This window comes from Embiotoca jacksoni, unplaced genomic scaffold (genome assembly GCF_022577435.1).
Source record: "Embiotoca jacksoni isolate LCO1_2020_lvr unplaced genomic scaffold, fEmbJac1.0.p SCAF_20, whole genome shotgun sequence".
NCBI lineage: Eukaryota > Metazoa > Chordata > Actinopteri > Embiotocidae > Embiotoca > Embiotoca jacksoni.
The window spans coordinates 1,417,108-1,433,312 of NW_027185341.1; the positions used below are offsets into that span (position 1 = coordinate 1,417,108).

At 40.2% G+C, this 16,205-nt stretch overlaps 1 protein-coding gene across 1 annotated transcript; it reads right to left on the reverse strand.

Moving 5' to 3' along the window:
• Nucleotides 1-13,102: 13,102 nt before the first annotated feature.
• LOC138201912 (large ribosomal subunit protein eL19-like) lies at nucleotides 13,103-15,520 on the reverse strand. Its single transcript, XM_069155500.1, has 6 exons — nucleotides 15,449-15,520; nucleotides 14,303-14,409; nucleotides 14,070-14,192; nucleotides 13,626-13,746; nucleotides 13,405-13,515; nucleotides 13,103-13,293 (listed from the first exon to the last, which is right to left on the reverse strand). The coding sequence occupies exons 1-6, from the start codon at nucleotides 15,451-15,453 to the stop codon at nucleotides 13,167-13,169; spliced, it is 594 nt and encodes a 197-aa protein (XP_069011601.1). The 5' UTR covers nucleotides 15,454-15,520; the 3' UTR covers nucleotides 13,103-13,166.
• Nucleotides 15,521-16,205: the final 685 nt, after the last annotated feature.

Genomic DNA, 16,205 nt, shown 5'->3' on the forward strand with positions numbered 1-16,205 from the left:
CTTTTCTGTTCAAAAAAAAAAAAAAAAAAAAAAATGGCTGAGCAGGATTAAATGAAGATTTTTGTTTCTGTGATTCGTGGCGTTTTCAGTAAAGGCACGCTGCGGCTTTAATTCGGTGGCATTATTTCTTGAAGGGTCTCCCTTTCTCTGTTATTTAGCTTTAAAGATCACCTCAAAACACTTCATTTGTCAAAATGTACAAATAGTTTTTCACCTCGTAATGCTCTCACCACTGGAAAACCAGAACTGGAAGTTTGACGCATTTGAACTGGAATGTCGGGATTTCAAGTGCAACACCTCCTGATGTCCGTTCCTGTTGGAACAACCTCACCAATTATTATTTGAGGGTACGGATATATGCGAGTATTCCAAAAAAAAAAAATCCACCACACATGGTCAACTCAAATGCGACTAAATTCCTAGCTTCACCTGCCGACCTTCGAGATGAATGGAAAACGGCACAGCAGCTCATCATAAAGGGGTAAACGACTGACGGAACTCCATCCGACAGTTGTTGAGAGTTTTCAAACAAAACCAAATGCCAACCTCGTGGCGTCACGCCCTTTTTGGACCCCGTGCAGTCACTTCCTGTTCTGTTTTGGAATCGTCACCTTCAGTAGCTTTATTTCCTTGCCATCGTTTAATTTCCCGCCGCTTTCCGTACCCACCCTGTTATCAAGTAGTTGCGTACATTAAAGAACCGCCTGTTCATCTCCCAGTTGCCAGATCGTTGCGTTGGATCGTGTTTGTCTACCTGCTCGACTCTTAACTAGGTTCAGTTCTGTCCCTCTGTTTATTTGTGGTGGCGTTTTTGGACGTTTGGAATAAGCTCCGGCCTTCATACAATGTTTTCGTTCTCATTTCAAAAGTCAGGATGTCGCCTAAATCAGTGGGAGACGTGCTCTGCAGACCGCGAGAGTCGATACAATAATTCAAGACAATCAATCCGATACCTGTCGGGATGTTTCACTCTGGGCCAAAGTCGTGAACGTATCGACAAACAGACCCACATAAAGCCATAAAGCAACGCTGTTTTATCGGTCAGAACACTACGAAGGAAAAACATCACTTTTTTATTTTTTGTATTATTATTCTCAACCACTCACTTTTCCTTGCCGTGCGCTAAGAATTGTAAATTCAAAGCTGAAAATCTGCACTTTAACCTCATTCGTTGAGTATCTTCACACCTAAATTCACAAACTATGCATCCAAATAGAAAATGTCTCTTTTCGCGGCCACATCATTCAAGCACGCGAAGATCTTTCATTTGAGTCTACAGTGCAGCGCCTGAGAAGACTGCTTGTTCGTAATGACCATAAATAATGTGATTAACGCCCAATCAAATTAATTGGCAACGGAGGAGCTGCTGGCAGGCCATAGACTAAGCTGGCAAAGAAAGTGTTGTGTGTCTGTGCGTGTGTGTTGTGTGTGCGTCCCTGCTGTGGTGCGAGGAACATTTCTCAAATCATGACCCAGTTCTGTTATCAAATTGGATCAAATGTGATTTTCGTCTCTGTAGACAGGGAGAAAGAAATGTGCGCAACTGGCAGTACATCAAGCCACTCGTGCGTTTAAAAAAAAAAAAAAAAAAAAATTGCTGACTTTGGTGCTCAAGATGGTGCGGTGCTCCAACAGTGCTCTCCACTTATTGTGCGGCTGAGCTCTCTCTCTCTCTCTCTCTCTTTCTCTTTCATCACAACGAGCAGTGGAAGTTGAAATCCCGCTCCCAAATTGTCTCCGCGTGGTTCGAACGGCGACGGTGAGCGGGGAATGTTCGGCTGAGTAACCCGTGTCTCCTCAAAACGAATCGTTTCGACTCTTCTTCCACGCTACGTCCGTCAACATCTCAACCAGACGCCGAAGTGTTTTTGGTTTGGGGGCAACGAATCTTGAACCACGCGCATCAAGGAGTCTGGTCCCGGGCGTATCGTGCCGGCTCCAGAAAAATGATGTAAAATGGCTTCGTTAAATGTGCGATGTGTTGCGCAGTCGCTTCTTTTCATCTTTTGAAACTGAGCGGCAGCTGCTGGACAGGCACACAGTAGGGGTGGTGATCGCAGCACAAGGCCGTTAACAGGCGGCAGCAGGAATATGGCAACAATGCAAATTCTGGAAGAAAATCTCGTGCTCAAAATAGCACTTGATTATATAGGCAGACAAGAGGGGGGGGGGGGAAGCACTGTGAGAGGAAAATAAAGCTCCCTGGTGCCTGCTGACAAATAGGCACCTTACAGACCTCTGCATCAAACACACAAATAAAAAATAATCCTTCACTTCCTTTAAGTCTGCATGAGAGGATATTAACATACAAATCAGTGTGAGGCTTGCAATATGAAACTATCCCTTAAGTTTTATGAATTATACATCGTAACGTCACACCTTGTGGATGTCAGCTCACAAGCACCGATTTGTTATGTAAACATATGTATGTACGCAGCTGGGTATGTGATGTTGAGGCTTTATACCCTCGTCTCTCCCCGCAGGAACGCAAAGAGCTCAGCGAAACAGCGCGGGGAGTGACGATAATAATAATAATAATAATAAAAAAGAAAAATTTGTGGGGGATGTAGAGCCCACAGGTGGATTGTTAGGTTGGAGATCAAGTTTATGAAATTATGCATGAGCATTGCCGCAGTGTTTGGAAGTTATTAAGTGAAGCTGCAGTGTAGCACAGCAAAGGACTTGAAGTTACCTGAATGCAAAGTGTGTACTAGAATATATTGTATGCAGCATGAGACAAACAGCTTGCAGACGCTCGCTGCACTTTAAGGGCCCGTAAGACCCAAATCCCAATCTGTTGTCATCAGATGAGTATTTTCATTGCTCAAAAAAATTTTGCTTTTTCAGTGGCAGTAATAAAATTTGAAAGGTTTCGGAATCTTTTCCACTTTCACTTGCATCATCTGATTTGAAGTCGATGGAGGGCAGAAAAAAAACACAAGCTGCAATTGCACCTTTAAATTAATACGGCAAACACGGCAACGGCATCCATTTGCTTTTGCTGGGTTTGTCCAATATACGGTCTCATTTTAGCCGGCCTTTAAGCTGCTACATGCTCCATTATGTTCACCGGTGGTTCCATATAGCTTTACATGGTGGGGAGTGTTGCGTGGCTCGTAGTGTACAATGGAGTGTCTGAGATTTGTCACCGGTTGGTAATTCTCTCTTTTCCGTTGGTTTGCCCCTACAAGGAACACTTTTTTTTTTTTTTTTTTTTTACATAAGTGTAGTATATAATAAACAACACGTTACTGATTAAAGCAGCTCAAATGAAAAGAGTTTAGCCCTGCCTCAGTCTACAACAATTCAACTTTACAGCACGAAGAGGAGAAGAAAACAAAAAAAAATATTTATAACATTCTTTCAAACTATACAAAAATACCCAAAATTGTGAAGGGTTCCATGTCCTTCTTCCGCCCCGTCTTGTGCTGTCACCATCCTCAGGTTACAGTCATGTTTACAGTCTTGCAGGCCCCTGGCCAACTGGACCATTAAAAATGAAGAAGGTACATGGAGACTGCATGTTTAATGCATGGACTCATCTCCTGCCGCTGAGGCTACCTCCGCTTTCGCTCAGGATGCTGCTTGCACAAACACGCTTTCAGTGACAGGAATGAGCATCACATGTCAGAGTCCAAAGGTAAAAGACGGTGCAAGGAGTTCCAGAGCTTTAAGTATGGGGAAAAGTCAGGGCATATCCTCTAAGTTGATCTCAGGGGTGGAACAGGACAGAGGAAGTAGGCCCGGGAGGGGGAGGTGGGGGGAGGGAGGGAGGGAGGGGGTGACACATGAAAGCTGTCTTTGAAGCATGCTACACTGGGAATGGTACATTTGAGGAAGCACATATGCTTTTTTGTTTCTATAGATAAAGTACTTCAGGGGAAGCCCTGGGTGAACTATTGTTTATTCCTACACACACAAAAATAAGATCAAGTGAATTTTATTTATGAGGAAAGAGTTAGCTTTAAACCATCATCCTCTGAATGGTTTCCAAAATCGTATTTTTTTTTTTTTTTTTATCGCAAAAACCATAGTGATAGAGATAAAACTTTTATGAAAAAGAGTGACGTCGTAGGATCCACTGAACAGAACCAGAAGCCAGCCCTGCGGGAAATAAACAATCTGTATTCTCCTCAGTTTTCAGGTAATAATCGGTTCAAATGGGTCATCTTTTATTTATTACTTAAATAAGAAAGATATATTTGATGTTTTCAGAATGTTTTGACAAACTTATATGAAAACTTTTCAAAAACAATCATTAGATAAATAAGGACTTTAAACATGATGTCATGTGACATTAATATGTGTGGATCTTGCTTCCAAATAAGCTCCTTAGCCAACAGAATGGACCACATTCTGCACTAGTTTCAACACCAGTGTTACTATTAGACAAATCAGAGGTTACATTATTTTTATGACTAAGATGCACAGCAAATTCTACAGAGTCAAAAAAAAAACCTGTAGTGTTGCTGTTCTGGTGTCGGTTCTGATAGAGTGAGCTCTGCACTCCTGAGAAAACATAATATTGTTGGTGTAACATCCCAGAGTTTTCGAGGCACTTTCAACATCCGTGAATTTGTGCAGGTACGCTCAATGAGAAATAAGACAGCCGCCATCTCACTTCGCTCACTTCGAGCATGGAAAGACGAGATCGGTGACGACCAAGTGTCCAGCGTTCGTTGCTGTATGGCTGTTTTGTATTAAAATGTGCCTATGTCGGCTTGTTGTTTAAAATGTTGGTGATACGATGAAAATGGGTTCTTAACGAGTGACTGCCATCGTTTACTTGCAAAGTAAACAGGGGCCAACACAGGGTAACCATGACATTAGCTCATTTTAAGACTGCGATAACACTGAGCCAGCTAAACTCCTTTTGAAAATAGTTTTTTTTTAAGTTGTTTGGGTCGAGCAGATAGTCTTTTTTTAACTGTTTTTTTTTTTCCTAAAAAGGGTTTAGCTGACAGGACAGTGTCTTTGGTTTTTATCTGCAAAGTTGCGCGGTGCCTTTTCGCATCATTGAATAATCTGTATAATAGTGAATTCATATGCAGCTACTTGTTCACATTCCTACAGTGTTTAAACTATGAAGAGAGAAACATAGGCACAGTGAATTTATAGCCTTCAGTTGCACCTGATCCAAATGTATGCTAAATATTTAAATGTTTTTCTTGATTTGTATCAAATGGCATAATCAGCATGCAAAAGCTCAGCGTTCAGGTAAATTGGGTTTTAATTTGCCATAATGCAACTGTGTAAGTAATTGGAGTTAGATGAACATGTCGATGTTAAAGTGTCTCAGAAATATGCCTCAGTTATGGAGTCCCATATTCTACCAACACTCAATACAGAAAATGCTATTTGTAGACATAGATGAATAATTCTTAACATGATAATGTCAGTAATATCCCTTTCACACAACTCCTGAGAATCACTGTGAATCCTCCCGACAATTACCAGACCTTGGACAAGAGAGTGACTGAGTGGAAGTGACAGCGATGCTAATTTACTGAATGACCCATCTGCAATGTGTAAACAGCTTAGATTGACCCTAATGAAAGTTACTACTGCCACTATATCGGTTGTAATATATCCTGATAGGCTGAGGTGAGTGTCTACACAGGATATTGGTCTGTGTACCAGAAGGCTGTTTTCTTGGGTTACCACAGATGTTTTTCTGAATTAAGCCCACGACACCTTAGCGAAACACAACACTACGTTCCAGTCATACAGATCCACCCCACCTCCACACCTGCTCGTAGCGCTTTTACTTCACAACGGCACACTGCAGTGGGATTAAACTCGACAGCACTTCACCCAACGCACCCTTTCATCAGCGACGACCGCTTTTTCCCCTCCATCCTTAACCTTTCGGACAATAATGTGGCTTTGATGTGATTGCTGGCCTCTTGACTTGCATTCAAAAGGAAAATTCAGGGAGGTCAAGCGGTGTAGTTAATGGACAAGGACATGAGGACGTGGCTCTTGGCTGGGAGGGAGAGTGTTTTTAAATGTTTTTCAGCTTGATTTGATCCATTTCAAGAAGATTTAAATGGGTTAGTTTGCCTCACCGTTAATGCTTGTTAATGACGGAAGGCCCTGTGGGGATTTATCTCCACACTAGGCTCTGCATTAGTTACGCAGTCAAAATTGAGTTTCCATCTCCTTAATCGTTGGGTAAACACACTCTTTTTTTTTTGTTGTCACCTAAGTGTCCTGGTTTCTTAGTTACTTAGTGCGCTCTCTTTTTTTATGTTTGTACATTCACTTACACATTACCAAAGTGTACTTTAACATAACAACCCTGTTGGGGATGTTATACTGTAGTATATAGCTAACACATTCAGGATTGTGAAGACTTTATATGTATATTGCTCTCCACACGACAGGGAGAGAGTGAGTAACATATATCTTTTAATACCTTCATTTTATGACCAAACGGCTTTATCTAAAAAAAAATAAATGTCACAGACTTCGCTAGAATTTATTGCCAGTCTCAAACGGCATAGAAATGCAAAAGATTGCTGTTATCTTCATTATTTATTTCAACCAATAAATTCATCTACAATTTAGTCCGTGTGATTAGGGCTGGGCGATGTATAGATATTGATATTGAAACATTGTCCTTTGGATGTCCTCATAATATAGTACGGCTTAATTGTCTTTTCCTGGTTTTAACGGCTGTCATTACAGTAAACTGATGTCATTTTCTGAATTTACCAGATGCTTCTAGCTATTCTGTTATTTCTCTTTACCCACTTCATTATATCCACATTATTGATATCCTTTCAATGCCTTACGTGTGATCAAAATGTAGTGCAACTACATCAAATCACATGAATTCTCCACACTGGAGTCAGAAGTTGAGAGAAGTTTAGTTGTATGTTTTCTGTTATTTCGGGCTGGATACCTTTCAGATGGATTAGCTTGCCTCGTGTCATTTTTTTGCAGTTTGCTGTTAGGTTTCAGGGCCCAGAGATTAGAGCTGCAACTGTGTTACTTATTTTTTTAGCCCTGCTCTGAAATTTCATATGCTGTTTTCTGACATAACAGAGATTTGTTTGGCACAGTAATCTTTTGAGAAGAAAACAAACCTGATTCTGGCTTTAGCGCTTTTCTAAGAGTAATAAGACCTGTACAATTTAAGAAGACCATTGCGGAACATCTCTGCCTCAGTTGGACAGCTGTGTGCTTCCTCTCAGGCACACATGATCAGAAACTGTGTTGCTACAGGTCCTCTTTATACCTCACCTCCCAACCTCCCTGCCCGTAAATGGTTTCCAAATCCAGAATGCTCTAAAATCTTGAAAGCGCACTTCAAAATCCATTAAGTTGCTAAGAAAAGGATTTGAAATCCACGGCACAGGTTTTCTTTGCTCTCTTTCCCCCGCAGCTCATATCACAGTGTATTTGTGGATCCGAAGATATTCATTTTTCAGCTACTCTGCATCAGCTCTTTTCTCTACTTTTATATCTATACCGTATATATACACATACGCAGACACGCCGCACATTGTCTATTGTTTTCCTTACAATAGGCTCAATTCAGTCAAGCCCTCAGTTTAGTGCTATTCTCACAAAGGACCCTCTAAAATGTTGTGTCCTGGTATGAAGCGGATCGGAAAAACGAATCTATTCAATTTGATGTCACAGCCTTTGGGGTCTGTGCCTTCAAGGCGCAGGGATTAGAGGATAATTGGGGCTGCTCTGTTTTGCTAAAGATGCTTTGCTTGCTATCAGCTTAAGCTACTTTTTTTCTCCCAAGTCAACAGGTCTGTTCTGACAAATAGAAAGATGAAAAACTATTCAGCATACTGAAGAATCAGCAATACAGGGGGAAAGTTGGTAATACATCTTACCTTGCTTTGCTGTGTTCCTTTTTTTTTTTTTTTTTACAAAGGAAAGTGCAAGCTTTTGAGAAACAAGGCGACGGAGGACAGGAACAAGATATAAAGATCCAGAAAGAAGTCGGAGCAAAAAGATGAAGACTAGACAAAAATTAGCTGACTGGATTTAAACTTTTCAGTCTCGCCATCTATTCCAAACTTGTAAACAATAGAGTTTTATGAACACATTGTAGAGAATCATTAATTGTGTCTATCCATGACCATGCTGACGCCTTACCTTTACAAGAAAATACCATGTGAGAAATGTGAGGGCTCGCATTACTAAGAAATGTATCTTACTAATGTCATTCAGCTGGCCCTCTCTGAGTCAGATTCTTTTGCTTACATGATTTATTTTTTCCTTTTTAATGAGAGAGTCCATCTGGCTTTTCAGCTCATCGACACGTAATATTCATCCTAGTGATTTTAGATGTTTTAGTTTTCTCGACAGAGAGTTTTGTTCCTTCTCTGTATTCAGACGTTCGCTGCGTTTGGCATGCGGCCTCTCACAGTAGAGATGTTTGATGATGTGTGTTGTCTTCTCTTTGAGCCTCAGCATCGCTGATCTGACACAGAGCTCTAGGCCTTTTCTTCCACTCAAACTTTGTTCCTTCCTCAAAGGTGAGCACTCAGATTATCGTGTTCATTTTTAAACGTAATGCGACTGTAGCTTTTTAGTAGGCTATACAACGTATGTATGCTTTTTTTTCTTTCCTTCAGATCATAATGTATCACACTTGGATGCTCCAGGTTCATGTAAATGAGTTACTGATACAAAAAAAAAAGTCCTTGGAAATGATTTTTATTCCGTCTGTGTTTTTCAACCAACACAGAATAAATTCAATTAATTTCACACACTTCTTAGAAAAAGTGAGAAAATTAATCATCTGATCACGCAGCAGAAAACAGTTTTATTCAGCATTTTAATCAGTTATTGATGAAAGAGCTAATTGGACTCATTTATTTTCAAATGAAGCTGCTGTATTTGGCACTGTGTAGCGGCACTGATTCATTTTGCTCACGTTGCTGTTAAGCTCTGTCTGCTCTTAAGCTGTGGTGGTAACTTTCCAAATCATAACTGACATGTATTTGTACCACTCTGACAGTCTTTTAGGACTGGAATTCAAATCGTAAATGAGATGTCTAAGAAGAGACAGAGTCAAGAGCTGCAGACACTTCGGAAAGGTTAGACATCCATCCACACAATATGCTGTACAGCATACGCCATGCCAACCAGCAGAGTGCTTCCAATCGTGTAGCATTTTATATTAGAACAAACGTTTCCATATGTAAAATCAAATTCAAATGAGAACTGTTGTAGCTGAGAGGGAGGAGTTTCACACTATTCAAAAATTTCCAAAATGTAATTTAGCACAATTGCTAGAGTGCACAGTTAAGAAAAGTTGATGGTAAAAGCACATTTCCTGCCTAAAATCCAGTTTGCTTTGTTCCGTCAAAACAGCAAAAAAAAATATGGTCTCCATCGTTGCCTCTGTGATATCTGTATTATGTGCATCAAATATCTTATCAAATTACAGTCCATCCTGCACCATGTGATGTACCCTGACCTCTAACTGGACACCCGAGTACCATATGTCATCCGACACCAAAGCTGAATCGGCAAGAAAAGCAGTCGAGAAACCAATTCCATAATCAATCTTGTGTTTTTAGAAGCCTCCTTATTTTTCTAACAGACACACATTTATGCTTTCTTTTGTGAAAACTGGTCAGCTGATTCAGCTATTTAAAGGACCAGTTGTTTAATCTGCACATCATGCATTAGCAATCTGGTTGCAGATCAGAACAACTGCAGTACGGCACCTGCAGTGTCCATATTGTATCAGATGTCAGTGTAGCTCTTGAGGGTGGGGCTGATAGATACTAAAAATATGAAAAACTTTGGTAAAACGTTTCTTGCACACAAGTTCAACAGGCTTTTCAGGATACGTTTTTAAACATACGAATATTTCTGTTTTTCTAAATTGAAGAAAATTAATCATAATTTGTCATCACATGGAAAAGAACCTACTGTTCTGCCTAGATGTGACATGAATACCTTGTAACTGTAACTGTAAAGTTTACCGTCGATCATAACACTTGTTTAATTGGTAATAAGATAGTTTACAGCAAAGGTGCTTCCTGAATGGTTTTATTTTCGGTGTAAATGATACAAGAGAATATAAAAGCCTGCGGTTGAAAAAAATGTGACCAGAAAGCTGCCTCTTTGAATCCCATTGGCAGCTTGGAAAGATCCAAGAGATGAGAAGCGTCCAACCTTTTCCAGAGCCGCAGCTGACTGCCATCCACTGACCTTGTGTATTGTAGGTCCTCAGCCACAACAGCATTAGCGATGCCCTTCTTTGAGCGAGGGCAATCATTCCTCAAGATCTCTTGTGATTTCCTTGATTTGAGATACAGAGCTGTGTCTGGATGGAGAAGAGACTGGATGAGTGCGAGACAGCCTAAAAGTGCAAAAGCACACCTGGGTTTAAGAAGACAGGCCTGAAGCGTCTATCGGCATAAGATCTGACAGCACTGTGTGTCTGATTGATCTGTGATCTGGATCAGTGAGCGCTGTTAATTCCTCTTTCAATCATTAAACGTGAATGAGAGAATTAAACCTCCTGAATCCTTTCAATGATTTTCTGCTGACATTATATCTGTCCATCTGCGAGCCAAAGCAATTAGGTAATAGAGTGAACTGAACATGTGCGGGAGGAAAAATGAAAAGAATTATGAGGATAAGAACGACTGACAGAGGAGGATGTGGCTAATACCGCTGCTGTATGTGAAGGCTTAACTCCATGTGAATCCAAAAGGTGTCATGATACCTGGTTATATTTATAGAAATAATCATTTTGTACATGATAGCTACTTAGAACAGTTTGTTATGACACAGAGAAGGAAGACAGCCTTAAACACGGAAGGTCATCAAACTAGCAAGAGCAGGGCAAGTCATTTGGTTGTCAGATAACTGTTTTTATATTTTTGTTCTTAATAATCTCCCTGTAATTACTTTTATCTCCTCCTCTCAATTGTTATTGAAGATCTCCTGAACTCCTCACTGTGCTCCATTTGTTTTGCCTGGGTTGAAGGCCAACTGTAATAAAGAGCGCTGCTTCAGTTCAGCTCATATTCCTCTCCTTATCTAATCCCATTAAGGCTCTCGCTTCAGGAAATAGGAGTGCCTCCTGGTAATGAAGAAATACATTAATGGAGCTTCAAAACGGTCTCGCTGTACAAATGCTGTTTTCTCCTTCAGTGATCCCTCTGACATCTTTCTGCAGATCTCGTTTATTTATATAGATGGTTTTGTCTTTGCAGGTCTATTTTTGGAATCACTGAGTACAGTTAAATTTTCATTTTAGGGAAAGTACAGTGTGTGAAGGTGCTGTGCATCAAAATTAAATCAGTATATCAAGGTAAGCCGCTGCATTATGCTGTGTAAGCCTTCATTCCAGCTACCCAAGGCCTTTGAAACCCAGATTTTAAAGATGAAGGCTCTTCACAGGCAGCCTCTAAAGCTTGGATGTTCTATTGTTTATGCATGACAGAAAGTGGGCCAGAAACACCACTATCCAGATTTAAAACACAATTGTACTTCTAGATTTCTCCAACTGTAGAAGTTACTTGTTTTTCCATTCAATATCCAGTAATTAGCCAAAAATAAACACTTTAAAATCAAGTCACTAAAACACCAGTGTCATTCACAATTAGTCTTTTTGCAGATGGTAACCTGGTGTGACAAGTCCTAAAGAGAATATCTCTCTCAACTGTGCACTTGCACAATCAGCAACCTGTCCGGAAGCCTCTGCAGACACTTCAGTCACACCCTCTCTCGCATGCATGAAAGAAGGAATCTTTCAAGGAGCCGAGCGAGCCCTGAAAATGACTGGGGCATCAGCAGCACCGGTTTACTACGATCGACAGTGGTTGTATGGAGGTGTGACACAACCGTTTAGGCTGCTGTCACTTTCTTACTTCCTTTTAGGAAAAGCAAAGCAGAGAAAACAATTATGATAAGAATTTATTTATACTCAAATGCTAATGAATAGCTTTCTTTGAGGCCTCGGACCAATATCAGCTGGACACAACATGAGCTGAATTCAAAGTGCAAGGATCACCCAGATAGGTGGATGTGCTGAAAAAGCAGATTCTGCAGTTTTGTGTTCAGTCATTTGGGAGAAAAAATAACAATCAATGGCAGGTAGTAGATGTAAAGAACAGACCAGTGTAACGCAATTGAACTTTGCACAGGGACGATTTAGCAACATGAGCTGCATCAGCTGCTTTTATAGTGTTATAGAATTAAACCCCCTAAAATAGCATATTTAAGTAGATCCGTTTTGACAGAATCTTTAAAATGTCAGCACGGTAATGTTTTTTTGTGCTTGTCATAGCTCGTCCTCTACTTCCTCTCCATCAGCAGTGTGGTAACTACAACCAGGTACTCCACCTCACAACCTGGCTTGACCCTCCAGCGCTAGAATGACTGGTCCAAAATAAAACGAGTATAAATAAACTGCATGTTCTATAAACTTCAAAGCTCCCTGCCTCAGCAAATACAGTAAGTGTTGTATTTATAAATGCTTTTAAAAGTGCTTTATAAAAGATGTATTCCAGCAGAGTGGATAAATTGTTGCTACTACTTTTGATACTAAAAATAACCACAAATGGTTGCAGTGCTTTTACTTCGATGAACGCCAGTCAACAATTTTACAGCATTAAAGAAAAATGGCAATACATGTTGTGTAACATTACAATTTGTTTATATTGACACAAGTTACTAATTTTGCATGAACTGGCCAGTTGTTAAGCAGCAGTTGGCTGTTTCTTAGAAGTGTTGCTATTAGTCCAATCGAGTTTACAATTATATCCGATTGAAAACTGACCAAGTAACTTGTGATGCATCTTGATTTTTACTTACTCGGGTAGGAGTGGGTCGATTTTTAGGTTTACTTCCCTGCCTGGCTGAAATGAAATGTTGTCCTCTGCCGCCTCCTGTTGGGCTGTTGAGAACACGAACCGAAAAATACAGTTCTACATATGAATACAAATTTTAACTCGCTGAAATACAAGTATTGAAATATTATAAAGCTGTATAAGAAGGGCTCTCCCACCTCAATTTATTTGGGTGTAATTATGACATGATGGCAAAAGGTACCGCTTTGAGGTGAAGTCACTGCAGGACTGACAGAAATAATCACAGAACAATAACGTCTCCTTTTATCCAAATTTATTAACAACAAAAAGCTGAGTCTGACACTTTGATATATTTTGGATTCATTTCTTTGCGGTTTCCTCCTCCTTTGACAAGTTCTTGATGATCTCTTCTTTCTTGGCCAGGAGACGCTCTTCTCTGCGTTTGCGGGCCTCCTTTGTCTTTGAGCGACGAGCCTCCGCCTGGTCACTGGGTGAGGAAAGAGACGTGGGGGAAGGAAGCAAAGACATTTCACAGTGAACGAATGCCGTGACAAACAAATAAAACAAATACAACTTTGAATAAAAAGGTGAAACTTACGCAAGGAGCTTCTTGCGAGCCTTGTCTGCCTTCAGTTTATGGATGTGCTCCATCAGGATGCGCTTGTTTTTGAAGACGTTACCCTTGGCCCTCAGGTAGAGACTGTGGTACCTGAAGGACGCAGAAAAATATACTTCAGCACATCGCAAAGCAAGTAGCCTCGTTAAAATAAAACAACACGGGCTTATTCACCAGCAATGAGCAATGAGCTTCTCGCTTACATATGCCTGTCGATTTTCTTGGACTCCCTGTAGCGACGAAGAAGACGACGCAGGATTCTCATGCGCCGCATCCACGACAGCTTCTCCGGCATACGAGCATTTGCTGTACCCTTTCTCTTACCTGGGGAAGAGGCGAATTAAACTATTTACAACTGAATGTCATTTTGTGTACACATCGACACGATCAAACTACTATCGTTAGCAGGGTTTGATAACTAGTCCTAAAAAAATCTACAGCCATATACATGCAGTTACAACTGGAATCCTTTTTCCAACACTAAAGAATGATGCGCAAATGTCTTCGCTTTCATTTTGTCAATTTGGCAAGTGAAAATTCACAAAAAAAAAACCTCAATATCTCAACGAAATAATTCTAACATACAATCTGTGAAAGAAATGTCATATACGCGTCACAGAAATGTGGGAAAAGGACATTATGCTCACCGTAGCCCATGTGACGTCCCTTGCGGCGCGCCAACGTATTCTTGCGGCAGCGAGCACGGGAATGAACCGTCACAGGTTTCCTGATGATCAATCCATCCTTCACCAGTTTTCGGATCTGCTGGCCTGCAGCACAGAAACAAGTCATTGAAGACAGAGCAGAGAAGATTCAAAAGGGTCGAGACCACACATCACGTGCAAGGCGAGCACTCCGCAACGCGAAGGAAACAACTCACGAGAGTTTGCGTTGGCAATCTCATTGGTTTCGTTGGGGTCCAGCCACACCTTCTTCTTGCCACAGCGCAAGACGCTGGACGCCAAGCGCTTCTGGAGCCTGAGCATGCTGGATGAACAAAGACAGCACATGCGCTTCAAAGGATGCTCGTTACGCACAGCGTTAAGGATTTATGACTTTTATATAAAAGATCAAACTTGGGGAAAAAAACATGAAGAAAAAGATTCAGACAAAACACAAATGTTGTTAAAAGAATACCACTCCTATGACTTTTTTTTTTTTTGGGGGGGGGGGGGGTGGATTTGTTGGATTACCATACATTTGACAGCACTAGTGCTTGTGATTCACAGGTGTGCAGTAAACGTGTTACTCGTTTGGCTTTACAATAACAGACTGTACAATAACTCACCTCTGGCAAAATCCATCACATAACATCACATGACTGTGTTTCTTGGTTGTTTGTATATAACATATATAGATATATACACCGTACTGTATATACCGTGCATTTTATATTTTTTTTTTTACTGCTTTTCTATTATTCTATTATCTTATTGCTTCTGTAGCGAAAAAAAAAATGTCCCCTCGAGGATTAATAAAGTAACTACCTAACCTTTCAACTTAAAGAGTGACAGACAAGTCCCTCACAGAAGATGTGACGGTGCCAAACGTAACCAAGAGCAGGTTTGACTTTAACTAGTTCGTATAAAATGAAGAAAGTGCCCGACACGCACTCCTTGCCTATAAGCTTACTCAAATGCAAGTACCCCAACATACACAGACGATAGGTACCGTCGCCGAGTTGAGATGCCTGGCTTGTTATTATTTTTTTTTTTTAAAAATAACGTTTAATTTAACTGTGTTAATGAATCTTGCTTTATTCGACTGACAGTGAAGAAGCTGATTCGCCGCTTGGTGTCTGCGGTGTTTCAGTGGCATTTTGAGACATGTCTCGGGCAGCTTTAGCCGTGTTAGCTCTCCCGACGCGGGCCCAACACGCATTCCGGCAGCGTTAAGCGACTTCACTTCAAAATCGAGCAGAGCCCAAAGCCTCCGCTGTAATCTTAGACATCCAAGTTTTACAACACCACGAATCTCCTCTGCCTTGGACAAATACGCGGCAATACATTTCAAACATCTGGCTTACCTCATGGCTGCCGCTTAGTTTGAGAGAGACGGAGGAAATAGAACGTCCCGAGTCGCGACCATTATACCTACCGTCGTGGGTGACGTAACTGTTTTGGTATCAGAAAATCGTTATTATATAGCTATCGATTGCGAAGTGACGGACAATAAACTACATTTTTTATTTAAAAAAAAAATCGAATACTTCATTGTATGTCTTTAGTTTACTTTGACTTGAAAGATACTCAGGGTATATTGAATTAATCCCCATTTTAGCACAGTGGTACGGTCCAATAAAAATGTATTGTAAACATCCGACCACGAGAGGACGCACTATACTAATGTTTTAAGGTCTGATTTTTTTTATTTATTTATAGCTTTTGTTGTTAATATCACTTGCAGAATACAACTAAGTTTGATTGTTTGTTTGCTTTGTTTTTGTTGTTGTTGTTAAAATAATACTGAAACAAGAGTTATTTTCGACAGCTTTTAGTTTGTTTTTTTTTTGTTGCAAAACCTAGATATAAAAGACCTTCAAATGAATAGCTCAACATATAAAATAATTTTCCTTAGTTCGTGAAAGAAAAAAAAGGTTGACTCGACAGTGTCCAATATCGTTTTATTAAATTTAAAAAAAAATTAAAAAATTAAAAAGTTTAAAAAAAAAAGTAAAAAATTAAAAATAAATTAAAAAAAATAAAATAAAATAAAATAAAAAAAAAATCCCCCTCGGGGATTAATAAAGTAACTACCTACCCTAACCTAACCTATCGCAGCTG